This window comes from Bemisia tabaci, chromosome 10 (assembly GCF_918797505.1).
Source record: "Bemisia tabaci chromosome 10, PGI_BMITA_v3".
NCBI lineage: Eukaryota > Metazoa > Arthropoda > Insecta > Hemiptera > Aleyrodidae > Bemisia > Bemisia tabaci.
The window spans coordinates 37,976,877-37,992,781 of NC_092802.1; the positions used below are offsets into that span (position 1 = coordinate 37,976,877).

At 40.4% G+C, this 15,905-nt stretch overlaps 1 protein-coding gene across 3 annotated transcripts in view; it reads left to right on the forward strand.

The window, feature by feature from the left end:
• whd (carnitine O-palmitoyltransferase whd) overlaps positions 1 to 15,905 on the forward strand; it is a 113,178-nt gene that overhangs the window by 41,639 nt on the left and 55,634 nt on the right. For all 3 annotated transcript variants that reach the window (XM_019056545.2, XM_072305382.1, XM_019056544.2), the window contains one exon: positions 14,071 to 14,273. In XM_019056545.2, the coding sequence (XP_018912090.2) occupies positions 14,133 to 14,273 (141 nt within the window). In that variant the 5' untranslated portion in view covers positions 14,071 to 14,132. The remainder of the gene's footprint in view (positions 1 to 14,070; positions 14,274 to 15,905) is intronic.

The window sequence follows — 15,905 nt, forward strand, 5'->3', positions numbered from 1 at the left end:
CAGTAAATGACATTTTCTGGTACTTAGGACGCCGTACACTGGGAAGAAAGTCTCTTGGATCTAGAGTCCAGACTCTTCAAAAATTTGACAAGAAGAAAAAATACTCTCGATTCAGTCAGGGTTTTGCTTGAATCGAAAGCCGAGACTCTTAATTTAAACGGATTTCCTTTTAATCCAAGCAAAAATCCGATTGAATCAAGAGTATTTTTTCTCGTCACTTTTTTCACGAGTGTAGACTCTGGCTTCAAGAGACTTTTTTTCCAATGCCGGATAATATGGTAAACTCTCGGATCTTATAGCCCTGGATAGACGATCAAATTCCGAACCAATTCTGATCAAAGTAGACATGCTGATTGCTGATGACTGGTGGTCACCATCTACCATCAAATTTTGACGGGCCGCACTTATTTGTTCAAAGTAAGATCAGAATGGAGTGTCACCATTCATCATTTCCTGCCACAGGAAACATTTCTGCCAAGTTTTCATTTTCAAATGAAGCAAATTAATGAGTTTAAGACTGATGACTCCCGACACTTCGACGCTACTTTGATCGGAATTGGTTCGGGAATTTGATCGTCTATCCAGGGCTTTTAGTGCCTGCTTTCCGTATTTTGTCAGAAAATTTCAACGCCACACATGCCGGCGCAAAGTGAAATATCTGAAAATTAGACAAGCGTGAAGAGTGGCCACCTAGTTGTCTTACGACTGCCCTTCAAGGATCGAATCTCTCGAGGTGCTCGGCGTGAATCCTGGACGGCCGAGCAGCGGCCAACTGTGCCAAGATCGCCATAAATATCATTCCAAATCCGAGGAAACTCCGTGATTTCGGATGCAACCGCCGCACAGTGGACCGAGTCAATGGATGAGGTCGGACAGAATTTGGAAACTTTAAACGCTTACAACTCTATTTATACAAAACTTTGAGGCTCTAAACGTGGCTCCATTGGTTTCCTCGTGGAATTTTCTTTTTAAAGCACCCCTTGACATTTGAAATGTGACGAAATAAACATTAAAATTTGCAGTTTTAGTAAAAAATTTCATGTCCGACCTCGGTAATTGACTCGATCCACTGTGCGCCGCGATGAGCGGTCGGCGGTGAGCAACAACAAAATCGCGATGAATTATTCACGTCTCGAGGGAAACCCGTGGCTGGTCTTCGCTACTGTGTCCATGTCTCAAGTTCAAAAACATGTAGTGGATTGGGTCGGTGGACCAGATTGAATGAGAGCATTTCTCGACAGGTTCTGTATTCTCATATTTGGGAAAAATATTGTAGAGACGCTGCACGGATTTTCCTAACAGGGGGCGAAGCCCTCGGCTAGCGGCGCAAGCGAGCGTAGCGAGCTGAGGCAGCTATGTCTTTTTAAGCATCTAGCATATCCGCAATTTCAGGGAATTTTACCAAAATGGGACAGAGAAATCAGGGAAGTGTCAGGGGATTTAATTTTCTAAATTCTATGGCAACCCGGAAAAAGCTTGATGGGTTTTGTCTGCGGTCTGCAAATTTTTACTTTTTTCCCCTCAAGGACATCGAAAAAATACAACTTAATAGTGCTGTCTTTCTTTTCGAGGAAAAAATTCCAAACGATTGCACCTCCAGAGGCGGTCTCCGCCAACCGCGAGACTCAGCGTGTCTGTCGGTGCCGCGGAGCCAAGAGGCGAGCGAAGGGGGCCTTTTACCCGGTGTGTGTACGCCGTTGTTGGACCGGGAAAACCACGCATCTTCGTGGTGTTGTCTCGAGGAGTTGCGTGGTTCTTGGCGAGGAGAACAGCGTGCAATATCAACATTCACGAGTGCAGAACAAGCTTGCTTCGTGAGAGCCGGCCTTGGCTGGCAATGAAGCTTACCAGCTCAACGACGCCGCGCGATGGCTGTAAAGAGTAGAAAAATTCATTCATCTTCACCGGAAATTTTTGATACATGCCTTTTTTTTACGTTCTGCGGGGTGACAGTACTTGAAAAACGTAGGAATTTTGCGGCCGAACCTTGACATTTTTGCCTGTAGTCATATCTTGTATTTTTTTTGATATTAAGAGAATTCGTGCTCAAAATTTTTCGTGAAAAGAATTTTTATCAGAATTTACGCCCCCCCTCCAAATGGAAATACTGTCCTTAAAAATTCAGAGAATTTTATATTTGGAATCCCTGTGAAGTTAAAGAATTTTTAAATTTAAGAAAACTTGTCACTCTGTTTTTGTAAGTAAAAAAGGGTTAAAATGCCGGAGGTCAGAGTGACTTTGACTTTTTTTAACATTTTTCCTGGTTTATGTGCAGAGTGTTCAGGGCTGAGCGTTTAAAAGTTCAAATAGTATGTTTATTCAATAGAAGTCCCCTGATTTTATTTCCTGCATTTTATGAAAGTTTAAGAACAGAAAACAAGTTGAAAAAATATTAATAGAAGGAACCGATCAGGAAGTTCTTTCACATTTTTCAGCAAATTTAACCACCACTCTATTTGATAAATTAGTATTTAAAGAGAGGGAATAAAGTATGTAAGTTCAAGTTTCAAGAGTGATCTGAAGTTCGCAAACTTTTACGACGATCTGTAAAGAGATTTCCCAGTTTTTCCCCGACTCAGAAAACCATTCACAAATCCTTTTAACGTCTTAATAGATATTTGCATGGCGCCTGCAAGCTTCGAAGAAAGAAAATCTGTAAAATCATGCGTTTGGATGGAATTAAGACGTAAATTAAGCTACTAGAGAAAAACTACACTCCTGGATTCCAAGTCATGTTTCAGAGCATCGTCATCTTGACAAGGAGACTTAAAAATGAAAACCAACAAGAAGCTTTAATATCTCGCGTAACTTTAAAAGTTGCACGGTTTGGCACAGTTGTGACCGACTCGGGCTTCGCGGCTTCAGGCGTTCGCGCTCTCGGCTGACTAAACCAATAAAACCACGCCTAGCTCGGTGCATTGTTTGAGGAAATAATTGTGATCGACAGCGTTTAGTAGCTCAGATTTTTTTTCAGATGCAACAGTCGTCTTTCCAGAGCTCCGCCCTCATTCTAGGACAGAATTTACGAGCGTCCAATGGACGGATTCTACCAGAATATCAGCCCAACTGCACCAGACGTTGCCTGATTTCCTATTATGTTTTATTTTTTCAACAGAAAATTAATCAATTTCTCTCCTAAAATTTTGTAGGTATACCCCTCATGATCCATACGGGAACCTTGCCAAAAGTTTCAGGGCGTCATGTCATTGCAGGGTTGCCACAGTCAGAAATACCGGGAAATGTCAGGGAAAATGTCAAAAAGGTCAGGGAAAATTGGTTAAATCTTCTTTATTTGCTTTCTACAATGGGTTTGAGGTTTCGAACTACAAATTTTGCCTGAAAACTGTTTTCGATTATGTATTCTTAACCATTTGCCATACCTCCAATTGTCAGGGAATTTCACCAAAATATGTCAGGGAAATCTGAGAAATGTCAAGGAATTTCATTTTCTAAATTCTGTGGCAACCCTGTAAAAATATCAATTTTGTTTCTCAAGAACGGATGGTTATTGGGAGAAATATGGCAACATGCAAATGTTCACACGTTGTTTTTCATTTTCCTGAGCATGGCAGCGTGGGCGTCTGCTAGCGCCTCGTGCCGGAAACTTGTTGGAGCTTTGACGCACTTCGTAGATCCGCTCGCCACTCTATGAGAGAGGAGAGAGGGAGAGAAGAGGAGAAGGGGGAAACAGAGAACAGGACTCGTAAAGAGAGATATAGCGAGAGAGGTTAAGGAGGGGGCCATTTTGGACGACCTTCCAACTCACTTTCCGGAAATTTTGAAAATTAAACCTCTGTAAATTAGTATTTATTGAATCAGGCTCTGAAACATGAAATTTTGTCGGTGAAAATTGACGAATATTACCATTTTTAGTAAATGTTTGTGATCTTTAGTTTCGGGAAAGAAGAGAAGCCAGAAGGCGAAAGAGAGTATGAGGAGAAATAAGTTTCGGACTTCATTTTGCAGCAATGATTTATACGATTTCTGGCTCAACTCAGGAACAACGTATGCGCCATTACTTTCCTCAGGCAGATAGGTGCTTTTGTGGATGAATTAGCATTATCTGTCTCTTATTGCAAAATTTAGTCCAAATGAGCGTAGTTTTCGACCATAGATCGAAAGACAAACTTTTTGTGGTTATGTCATTTCTTTGTTGGTTTCGGCATGGATTGGATTTAACCACCAACACCGCACTGGAAAAAAAACACATTGGATCTGGAGTCCAGACTCTTAAAAGCATCGACAAGAAAAAGGACTCTTGATTCAATCAGAATCTAGCTTAAATCAAGAACCAAGACTCTAAATTTAAGCGGATTTCGTTTTGATTCAAGCAAAAATCCGATTGAATCAAGAGTATTTTTTCTTGTCAATGTTTTCAAGAGTTTTGACTCTAGATCCAATGTGTTTTTTTTCCGGTGCGTGTTCGGTGTAAGCAAATTGGAAACTACTAATATTTTCTTTTTTTTTTTAAAGTGGCTCCTCAGATACTAAGGCACTTCGTTAAAATAAACGTGCTATGCAATTATTTCTTTTCCTGAATTTGTCATTGGATGGAGAATACTTCGAGATAAAACTTCGGTTGCAGAAACTCAACTTCGGTTCATATTGAACACCGAACTTTTGGGATTGAAATAGAAAGTGTGGAAGCGGGAAAGAGTAGAAGATTGGAAGTAGAAGTAGCGATTCGATTAACGTTCGCTGCGGCAGTGGACTACGTCATCGGGGCCAATTGAAAATCGGAAATTGAGAACGGGAAATGCGCTTCGCTCCAGTTCAGTTCGCCGAAGCGCTTTTCAGAGGCGACACGGTGAAGTTAATTACTTTAAGTACCGTTATCAGGGCTGTAGTGCGGTGTGCGATGAAAATCCAGGGAAAACGTTTGAAGCTCAGCATGGTTGCTCTCCATCTGGCAACTCTCGGAAAATCGCAAGAAGAAGTTTTCCCGCCTCTGTGCGCTGGTTTTTGTGACTGATAAACGAAGCCATTGACATAAAAGACCTTTTAAAAAATGGAGAGATCCCATTTGTTAAAAACGAGTGGTTCATAAAGACTGAGACTGAGCATGATGGACTAACGGGTAGGGTCCCTTGTGGTCCACAAGTTGTGGATTGTCGTTTAGTTTGTCTATTACTGTGCCATGCTAAGAAAGAACGCCGTATGAACATTCAAGAGTTGCCAAATTTCTCCGGATCAAACATGTATTGTGAGGAAAGTTATGCTAATTTTTTTTTTTTTTTTTTTTTGAAATTTTCGGATATTTTAGATTGAAGTGTCTAAAAATGTTAAAGAAAAATATCCGACAGTTTCCTTGAAAATTCGTATTTTACTGATGGCAATTTGGCAACACCTGAAGGCTTATACGGCGTTTCTCTTTTGCACGGCAGTACTTACCTCCTTCGCCTGTATCGCAGCCACCTGCTTTTACCACTAGGATCGCTTCTTTTCTCTTTGTCCTCTCTGTCTATCGCTTCGTCTATCAAGATCAATAATCATCCCACTGACAATAGACCACTAGACAAGGTACGAATTTCAGCTTTCTGATACATGTTTCTTCACCAAAATTTTACGTAAAACACGATGCGCACGACGAAAATTACCGAAATCAACTCCTTCCGAAGATATTTAATGATTCTTGGTGCGTGAATTGAAACCAACCGCTCATGAAAACTCAATGCTCTACGTGATTCACATCGCGCGCTTAACGTTATCGTGAAAGTATCTGCGATAAAAAAATCTGACTACCATCAATCTTGACACTTTGGTTAAGCTATAGCAAATTACTGATAGTTTGAAAAACACATGGTGGGAGATGAACATCGCTCGATTGAGAAGCTTGCTGAAATCGTTATAGTGCGCGATTTGACTCACGTAGAGCTTTGAGTTTCTTGTGAGCGGGCAGTTCAAATTCCTCGTAACCAATGTGAAATAAAAATGTTAATATCTCCGTCAGGAGTTGGTTTCAGTAATTTTCGTTGCGCGAATCGTATTCTACGTGAAATTCTAGTTAAGAATCATGTATCAGAATGCTTAAATTCGTACCTTGTCTAGTGGTCCATTGAAGGAAAACAAAGAATTTTTCTTTTGAAATTTTATTCATAAGGGTGCTTAAAATGCCCTATCTCATGAGCCACGTATCAGGGCAAACGTGAGGCTTTGCTTTTTTCCTGCACGGAGAAAGAAACTTCGTGCATGGGACCCGAAGTTGAGGTCACATGGATCTCTGAAGTTTTCTGATCACGCAGCCGAAAACTTGAGGTCGAGCTGCCGAAGTTCGGGTCAGACATCGAGGAACTTTGGTTTGTACCGGAGTACTTCAGATATGTGACCCGAACCCTTCGGTATACATCGAAGTACCTCAGATGTATGACCCGAACTTCGGCAGCTGGACCTCAAGTTTTTAGAAACATGATCCGAAAACTTCAAAGATCCATATGACCTCAACTTCGGGTCCCACGCAGGAAGTTTTTTTCACCGTGTGTGATGGCTTTTCGCTGCTTCGCGAAAAAGCGATTTACTTTTTAGAACTTTTAAAACCTCCAGACCTGAATTAAGATTGCTTCTAATATTTTAAATTCTCAAAATTTTGCAACGCGTAGGTCCAAGCTTTAGCATCAAAACAAATCGTCTGAATGGACCATTAGACAAGGTACGAATTTCAGCATTCTGATATATGTTTCTTAACCAAAATTTCACGGAAAATACGATGCGCACAACGAAAATTACCGAAATCAACTCCTTACGAAGATATTCGATAATTCTTGATGCGTGCATTCAAACCACCCCGCTCATGAAAACTCAATGCTCTACGTGATTCACATCGCGCGCTAAGCGTTTATCATGACAGTCTCTGCGATATAAAAATCTGGCAACCTCAATTTTAACGCTTTGGCTCAGCTATAGCAAATTGCTTATAGTTAACACGGTGGGAAATTAACATGGCTTGTTTGAGAAGCTTGCTGAAACCGTTGTAGTGCTCGATTTGACTCTCGTAGAGCTTTGAGTTTCTTGTGAGCGGGCAGTTCAAATTCCTCGTAACCAATGTGAAATAAAATTGTTGATATCTTCGTTAGGAGTTAGTATCAGTAATATTCGTTGCGCTAATTAAGTTCTACGTGAAATTCTGGCTAAGAAACATGTATCAGATTGCTTAAATTCGTACCTTGTCCACTGGTCCATTAAAGCATTTCCATCGCTGAATTATAACATTGAAAAATAATCGAGACCTCTCATAATCTCGGTAATGACGACCACGCTTCGTGTCATCGGATAATCGTCCACGCATGCGCTGCTTCGTTCGTGCGTGTAATCTCGTTTAGTCGCCATAGATTGAACCATTGTTTGCAGAAACGACGTATCAGCCTCGCGAGGCTATTCAGATCGCTCGACTTGGTGCTTCATTTGCAAGTAAATGATGGAGGTCATTTTAAAATGTTTACCTCGAAATTCACTCAATTTTTACCCTTTTTTCCATGAAAATGATTGACTTTTATGCTGCCGTGCTGAGGAAAAACGCCGTATGAACCTTCAGACGTTGCCAAATTTTCTTTGATAAAACACAAATTTTCTGGTTAACTTATGAATATTTCCTTTCCAATTTCTCCTATACTTTTGCCTGCGATTTCGCCGAAAGTTCCTGAAAATTTAAAGGAAAATATTCTTAACTTTCCTCAAAAATGAACATTTTATCGAAGGGAATTTGGCAACTCTCGAATGTTCATACGGCGTTCTTCCTTAGCACGGCAGTATATTTGTCTGTTCGGTGTGCTCACGGAAAAAAAAATTTGGTAGCATATACCATATTCTGGTCAATAAACGGCACGACCACAGAGTATGGTAACTTTCATCAAAATTATCGTGGAAGTAACAAGATTTTTCCTTACTATGACATTAGTTTTGGTGGAAGTTACCATACTGTCTGGTTGTTCCGTTTTTTAACCTGAGAGTATGGTAAACGCTACCCAACTTTTTTTCCGTTTGTACACAGATTATTCATATTTTCCTTTAAAACATATTTTTTTTCATCAATTAAAAGAAAATAATCCGTACAGAATTACAGAGTGTTCAAACATTTCAAAATCATGAGTTGAAAAACGCTGACTCCGCCGAGATTAAATATTGGAGCCTAACACTAAGCGGAGCGGCGACGCACTGGCGCCTACAAACCTAACAGGGATACTTCTCGCATTGCGCAATATTTAAGCGTGCCACGGCGTCTGAAGCAACTATTTCACACCAGCGGTATTGCACAGTATCATAAGAAATTGAAGGCGCTCCAACTTATTAAGAATGACAGGCATCTTTCAAAAGTACGGAGCTTTCCTCGCAAAATAAATCAAGATACAAAAAGAGAGCGGTAGTCCGAAAACTAACTAAGTCCTAGTATCCGTATTTTGTAACGTTTAGCATAAACTTTATCGTCTGGCTGTTGCTTAATCGCCATCGGCTCTAAAAGGCTATAAGAAATTGTACAGCCGGCTTTAGGTCTATGGTATTTTGGAACACAGATTCTACCGCCAATTTTTACCAGAGTAACTTTTTCATTATCAAATCTCTCCTTCAATGCAAAAAATTGCATTCTACAAAAAGGAAAATTATCTTCACCTTGAACATTTTTCTATAATCCAAACATAATTTTGATGTGTTAATTGATAGCGAATGTTCTTTATCAGTTTTTCTCAACGGAAAATACATATCAATTCGCACAATCTGAGCAGCATTTCAAAGCTGATACGTGGTTTCTGCCTTAAAAAATGTCGTAATTGTACTCGTGCAGCGCAATGCGGCGTATTGGGCATCCTTGCCGTTCCGAGAGGGAATTAATTTGTCGTAATAACAGTCGTTGGGCGATAATACAGGTAATTATCTCGCGGCGCTGAACCGGGTCACCAGTGCGTGTGCGCGATCACCGAGGGGGTCAGCGGGACTCCAATCAGATGATAGCACCAGGAGCAAGGTCGTCACCCGCTTTTAATGCCTCCGCTCAAATGGATTTGCGGCTTCAGCTCATTTTTTCAGAATCGATCTGTTCTTGGAAATTGAATGGATGTGTGAAAGGAGGGGTATCGATAAAGGCCAAAATCGGGCTACTCCCGAAATTCAGAGGTTTTTCGATATTTTGTCAATGATGACTGTTTTACAAAAACATTTGGATGGAATTTTGCAAAAAGGAACCAGGAGCGTTGCAATGTTGCTAAGATTGTGCAGCTTCTTTTATCTTGGAAGAAAAACCTGATTATCTAGTAACAGTTTCTACTTTACGTGCTAAAAATTGTAAATTTAGAACAAAAATTACCATGTAAATTTCACATTTTTTAAGGATTTTAATAGTTAAATTGCAATGGATGAAGTGCCAGTTGCACAATCTTCGCAACATCGCAATGCTCCTGGTTCCTTCTTGCAAAATGCAATCCATTTGTGTTTCGGCGAGAACAAAAATTCTTGGGTACGAAATGGAGGATCAGACTCAGGTCCGAAGGCCAGAATCCGCACCAAGTCGGGTTTTTTTTCGTGGCCCATACAGGGTTACGCGAGTGAAATGAAAAATATGAAATATGGAAAATTTCCGTGAAATAATTCATGAAATCTCACGAATTTGTGAAAAATATGAAAAATATTTTCAAGGAATAGGTATGCAACACGCACTAGAAAACACAATAAAGCAAAAACCAGTCGCCCTTCATTTAATGTTGCATTTAATTTCGACAGATATTTTTCAGTATTTTTCATATTTTTCTGAAATTTCATGAAATATTTCACCTACAATTTCAACATTTTATTTTTCATGAAAAATTGCAACGCTGTTCCCACGTGAGCTTCAAGGCTGAAGTAAAAATTCAAAGCTTGGAAATTTTCAGTTTTCCTCATGTGGCAACAGTTTTCCTCATGGGGCAACACTTATTGAAAAACTTTCAATATTCCTCTCGTGGAAAGGTACGCCCAGAAGTAGGTAATAAACCAGTCGACAATTTTTTATCCATTTACTCGTCGGCGCATACGCACGATACTCTTTTTCCTTTCAAACTGCTTGAAAACCTGCGAGACCTTGGAGATAGTCGCGCTTGAAACGACTAAACGCGTTTGGTCCGGAGATTCTACCTACAGAATGCGATGGTACTCACCAAACTAATATCTTTGTATTCAGTTTTCGCGTGTTTTCCGGACCCTTCGCGCTAAAAACTGGAAATATCCACTCAGACACAATTATTAACTTCTGAACGCGAGAGATTCCGCGCAGAGATTCGCGCCTTCAGTTCTTCGATTAGGCAAAACACCCTCCTAAGTGTTCAAATAGTTGCATGCTGGATCTATGGTTATGAAGCATGAATGTTCCAGCTTTAAAGAGCCAAGTGCGCAATTTTCATCCTCTTCGTATCTTTCGCGCCTTCAGTTTTTCGATTAGGCAAAATACCCTCCTGAGAGTTCAAATAGTTGCATGCTGGATCTATGGTTATGAAGCATGAATGTTCCAGCTTTAAAGAGCCAAGTGCGCAATCTTCATCCTCTTTGTATCTGAAGTTAGAACTTGTTGCACAGAAAATTATTTATTAGAGTATAGAGCAGCAGCTGCAGCTCTCTTTAAACATTCATAGACCAGATTATGTTTCAAATTATTACACCGAAAAAAATGGATTGCTGATTTAACAATTTTGTGGTTAAAAAAAGTGACTGACATGTTTCTAATGTACATTTTACAATAGTGGAAGGCCATTTCCTTTTCGGAGGCGGTTTTAGCATTTTTTTTTGGTAAAATCTAAATTGAAACAACACTTTTTTCAGTCACTTTTTTTATACAAAATTGTTAAATCAGCAATTTCTTTTTTCGTTTCAAGTTCACGATTTTCTTGAAAAAACTCCCCTTAAAGTCCCTGAAAGTCCCCAATTATGTTTTTTTATAATAACGGCTTCGCCACTGATTTTAGCGGGATCGCAAGCAATTTCGGGAAAAAAGTCCCCGATCTTCTTGGAAAACTTCCCTAAAAGTCCCCGAAAGTCCCCAATTTTGGTTTTGCATAACTGGCAGACACCCTGCCAGCGTAACTGACCCATTTTGTCCGGAAAACAGTCTGAAAACAAACGAATGAATTGATTGCATTCTCGCTCGGGTCAAGATGTCCGGCGTTTCGGTTCGGGCGGAGCAGCGAAAAAGCGAGGGCTGCCGTGGACGAATTTGTGTGTCAGGAGTGGAGCTGCGACGTCTCGGACGCGCGTCGGTCGACGTCGTCGGCGTCGCGGCGCGGCGCGCAGTGGATCGAGCCAGTCAGAAAGGTCGGACTTGAAATTTTCGACTAAAACCTCAAATTTCGATGTTTTTTTCATCACATTTTAATTTTCAAGGGGTGCTTCTAGAGGAAAATTCCACGAGGAAACTGATAGAGCCACTTTGAGAACCTCAAAGTTTCGTATAAACGGAGTTCAAAGCGTTCAAAGTTTCCAAAGTTTGTCCGACCTCTCCTATCGACTCGATCCACTGTGCGCCGCACAGTGGATCGTGTCTAAAGGAAAGGCCGGACAAGATTTGGAAACTTTAAACGCTTATAACTCCATTTTTACAAAACTTTTAAGGTTCTTTAAGTGGCTAAATCGGTTTTCTCGGAAAATTTTCTCCTTGAAGCACCCCTTGAAATTAAAAATGTGACGAAATAAACATCAAAATTTGCAGTTTTAGTCAAAAATTTCATGTCCGACCTCTCTAATTCACTCGATCCACTGTGCGGCGGTGGTGGCGGGGACGTTAGCCTATTTATGGCCCCGTTCCATTCCATTCCGCGATCGCTCCGCGGTTTGCGTTCGCCCGGACTCCCGCCCCGCGACCGGGCCGCTACTCTCACTTTTCGCGTGACGTCACGTCTCCCCCCCTTCCTTCCGTCCAACGACGTGAGCGATGGCGTCGCGACGCCTGCCTGCTGCAATCCGTGATTCGCCCATGCCCTTCTCGATAGCCCAATTAGGGACCGAGAGGATGCACCTTGACCGTGACCCCTTTTTGCCTCGAAAATCGTCGCCCCCCAGTGCTGCCATTTTTTTGGACGTATTTCTGTCGAACGGAACTAGGTGCATTATGACGTGAGCCTTGTTATGCATGTATTCTTATGGGTCTCAGGGCTCATGTCTTAATGCACATAGTTCCATTTGATAGAAATACGTCCATTTGATCAAAAGATTCCGTAATAATTCCCATTTCCGGAACTTCAACCTCTTAAAAGAAGTGGGCATCATTCATTTGAGAGAAGCGTTGTTGAAAGAGCGTGTGCGGTGACATAGCTGTGAGTAAAAAAGTCAAATATGCAATAAATCAGACAATCAGACGATGTAACGCTCAACTTACTTTTGAAGGGGCCGGCCTGATCTCCGGCACTTCAAAACTTCCAAGGCGCGGATCTTTGATTCAAATCTCGACATCAATTATTTTTCAAGCCGAATTGATTTTTACATACAAACTCATCCAGCATAGCTGTATTCCATTTAGGTAGGAAGAACGATTATTGAATATTAGCTTCACAGGAATAGCTTATTGCCTCATTTTTTCAGCCTTATCGTCTACACCGTTTCCCGGCTTAAAACTTTCAAGTGTTTTGACAATAAATCGTTTGAGGAAACGATAGGTTTGTTTTAGTGATAACGTAGTGTATTTTTGCATGGTATGGTGAAGCTCTTGAGACATTACTTCTCGAATCTGTATACTAGCTTCGGCTTGAAAAGACGAGGTGAAGAAAGTTTTCACGTGCTTTCATCAAGCCCTCTTAAAGTAAAAAAGTGCATGCAGATACTGCGTGCACTTTTTCTTCTGTTTTCGAAAGACACTTGAGCACAACAAGCAGCGTAACTAGTACTCTTAACTCCACCAGCATTGGTACCGTGGGTTTATCGTGCTTCTTGCTACAGAGGAAGCAATTTGTGACCACGTAGAAGACCCTTCTTGAAGTACCTTGAAAGACGGAACATAGTCATTGAAGGTTGCACTCTCGATTGGCTCAGCCATCTTGGGCCTTTTATGGAGCCTCTAGGATCCGAGAAAATCGCGAACGTCGGATGCAGACTATTTCTAGGTGCAGATAATGCTATTTTATTTGCCTACATGACCATGATATTTACTCAAATCCTCGAGAAAATTCACGACTATAATTGATGATTAAATACTGCTCCCAACTCATTTTTTCCTCAAATGCGCCACGGTGCGTTTCTGCTAAAGAGGAACGCTTTTCAATGCGGCATTGTAATTTTAGTTCCTTTAAATGATATAATGTCTGAAGAAAAAAGGTTTACATGTGTCTGGTATTTGTAGTTAAATCACTGCCGAAACTAATTTTTCATTTTCTTTTGCTAATTGTCACTCTAAAAAATCAGGGAATTTTATCAGAGAATGCCTGAAAAAGTTAGGAAATTTTCTCTCCCAGTGAATAGGCATTCCTGCAGCTAGATCGTTAAAATTGGTCTTCTTTGTCTAGACATAGAAGACAAGAAGGGTATGGACCTGTTGGTGGAAGCGGGTGGTTGCAATGGACGAAGTAGATACCCTGGAAAAAAAAACACATTGGATCTAGAGACCAGACTCTTGAAAACATTGACAAGAAAAAATACTCCTGATTCAATCAGATTTAAGCTAAAATCAAAAACCCAGCCTCTTAATTTGAGCCTAATCAAGCCTAAATCAAAAAAAGGAATTCCGCTCAAATTAAGAGGCTGGGTTCTTGATTTTAGCTTAAATCTGATTGAATCAAGAGTATTTTTTCTTGTCAATGTTTTCAAGAGTCTGGACTCCAGATCCAATGTGTTTTTTTTCCAGTGTAGGCAATAGACACTAACGGCAACCCACGAGAGACCCTATACCTGTTAGTCCGTCATTTTCTCCCTTAGTCTATAGGAACCACCCATTTCAACTGAGAGGATTGCTCCCTGCTCCCTATGTCCTCCTCGTATAAATTTCAAAAATCAGCCTAGCAGCGAGAACCAAACTCTCTTTTCCATGTTAAAAGTGTCGATAAGATCAACCAAGGATTCACCCGATGATGGTGCATCTCTTTCTGACGTAAACTCACCGATTGATTTTTGTTGTTGTTGTTGTTGTTGCAGAGTTATCCTGTGTTTATGAGCGGTTGAGGGTATCCGAGTGAGTGGTTTAGCCCTCGCCGAGGATGGCAGAAGCGCATTCTGCGGTCGCGTTCTCCTTCGCCATCACCCACGAGGGGTGGGACGTCAACTTCGACCGCGAGGTTCTCAACCTCGTCTGGTCCTCCGGCGTCCGCTCCTGGAAGAAGAGGCTCGCCAGATTCAAAGTAAGTCGCAACCATCAGTTTTCCATGGGTTTGGGTCTCGTCGAACAGAGGATATCTGCCTTAGCAGATTATGAGAATACATGGGAAAAAAAGAATTGCTGATTCAGCAATTCAATTGCTAAAAACAGTGAGTGCAATGTTTCAACGCAGATTTTAAAACAAAAAAAATGCTACTTTAACCACATTGTAAACTAATTTAACCACGGGGTGGTTAAAGTAGCATTTTTTTGTTGTAAAATCTGCGTTGAAACATTGCACTCACTGTTTTTAGCAATTGAATTGCTGAATCAGCAATTCTTTTTTTTCCGTGTATCCGCCACAATAGTTTATTGGAATATCCGCAGGGTGTCTGTAAGTCTAGAATTTTCGGAAAGTCCGGAAATAGTACTGATTTTTAAGGGCGGTCCGGAAATACTGAAAAAGTGCGGAAATTCTGCAAGAAGGTCCAGAATTTTTTTCATTTCTTGTCATTTTTGTCGCACTTTAAGCCAGAAGTTCAAATTTTGAACTTTTTCGAATTTCGTCAATTGGAGGTATTCAAAAAGTACTGAATTTTTCTGTTGAGGAGGTACTGGATTTCTTGGGAATTACGGGAAAAGTACTGTGAAAGTACTCATTTTTGGCCAGCCTGTTTTAATAGTCACCCTGATCCGCCACAGTAGATCATGAGAATGTCCGCCACAGTAGATTACAATAATATCCGTCACAATAGAGTAAGATACTATCCGCCGCACAGTAGATCATGAGAATATCCGCACAATAGATTATGAAGCAACGTTTTAGGAGACTAACAAGTTCCTTAAATGCCTAGAAATATCTTGGAAAGTCAAGTAATTTTGTCTAGCCGTGATAAGTCAGGTAAAAGCCAGAAAATTTAGATTTGATTCAATTCATTAAATATGTTGGTTTGTGAGTTCAAACGAGTGTCCATTTATTCGTGCTAAAAAATTAGGAAATTTCATTTTAAATATCAAGAAAAATCAGGAAAATATCAGAAATATCCAAAATGAAATTCTAGTAGACACCCTGTGACATTTTTTTCTCCAGCCAAAACATCACATGGATTGCATGTTGCAATAAGGAACCACTATTTCTCGCTATTCCATAAAAGTACGTATTTGCATAAGGAAATCAATGGCATATTTATGTTGTTTCTAAAATTAGCCAGAAATAGTGGTTCCATATTACAAAATGTAATCCACATAACATCGCTTCATTGCACATGCAATTGCAAGAAATTTCAGCTTTTGAAGAAAATTCAATTTTGGATTTGTTGAAATTGTGACCTGACCTATACAAAGTTCTATTCTCTTACTAATGAATCGAATTCGAATATGTTCAATGCATCTATCGTATTCTCCGTAAAATATCTACCAGGACCCGTTTTTTGTGGTAGTATACACGCAATATTAAAGAATATATTGCCGTTCGAAAGACATAGAACATTTTTGCAAGGAGAGTACGGAGTTCTCAAGCCTGACCTTGCAAATTGAAAAATAACCGAGATGAACCGTGAGTCTTTACTGATTAATGAATCAATCGGACTGAATGGTCATTGGTCAGTCAGAAAAAACACTACTCACAAAGCGGGCAATCTCGCGCCCATTCATAAAGTGCAAATTCACGCTTGTA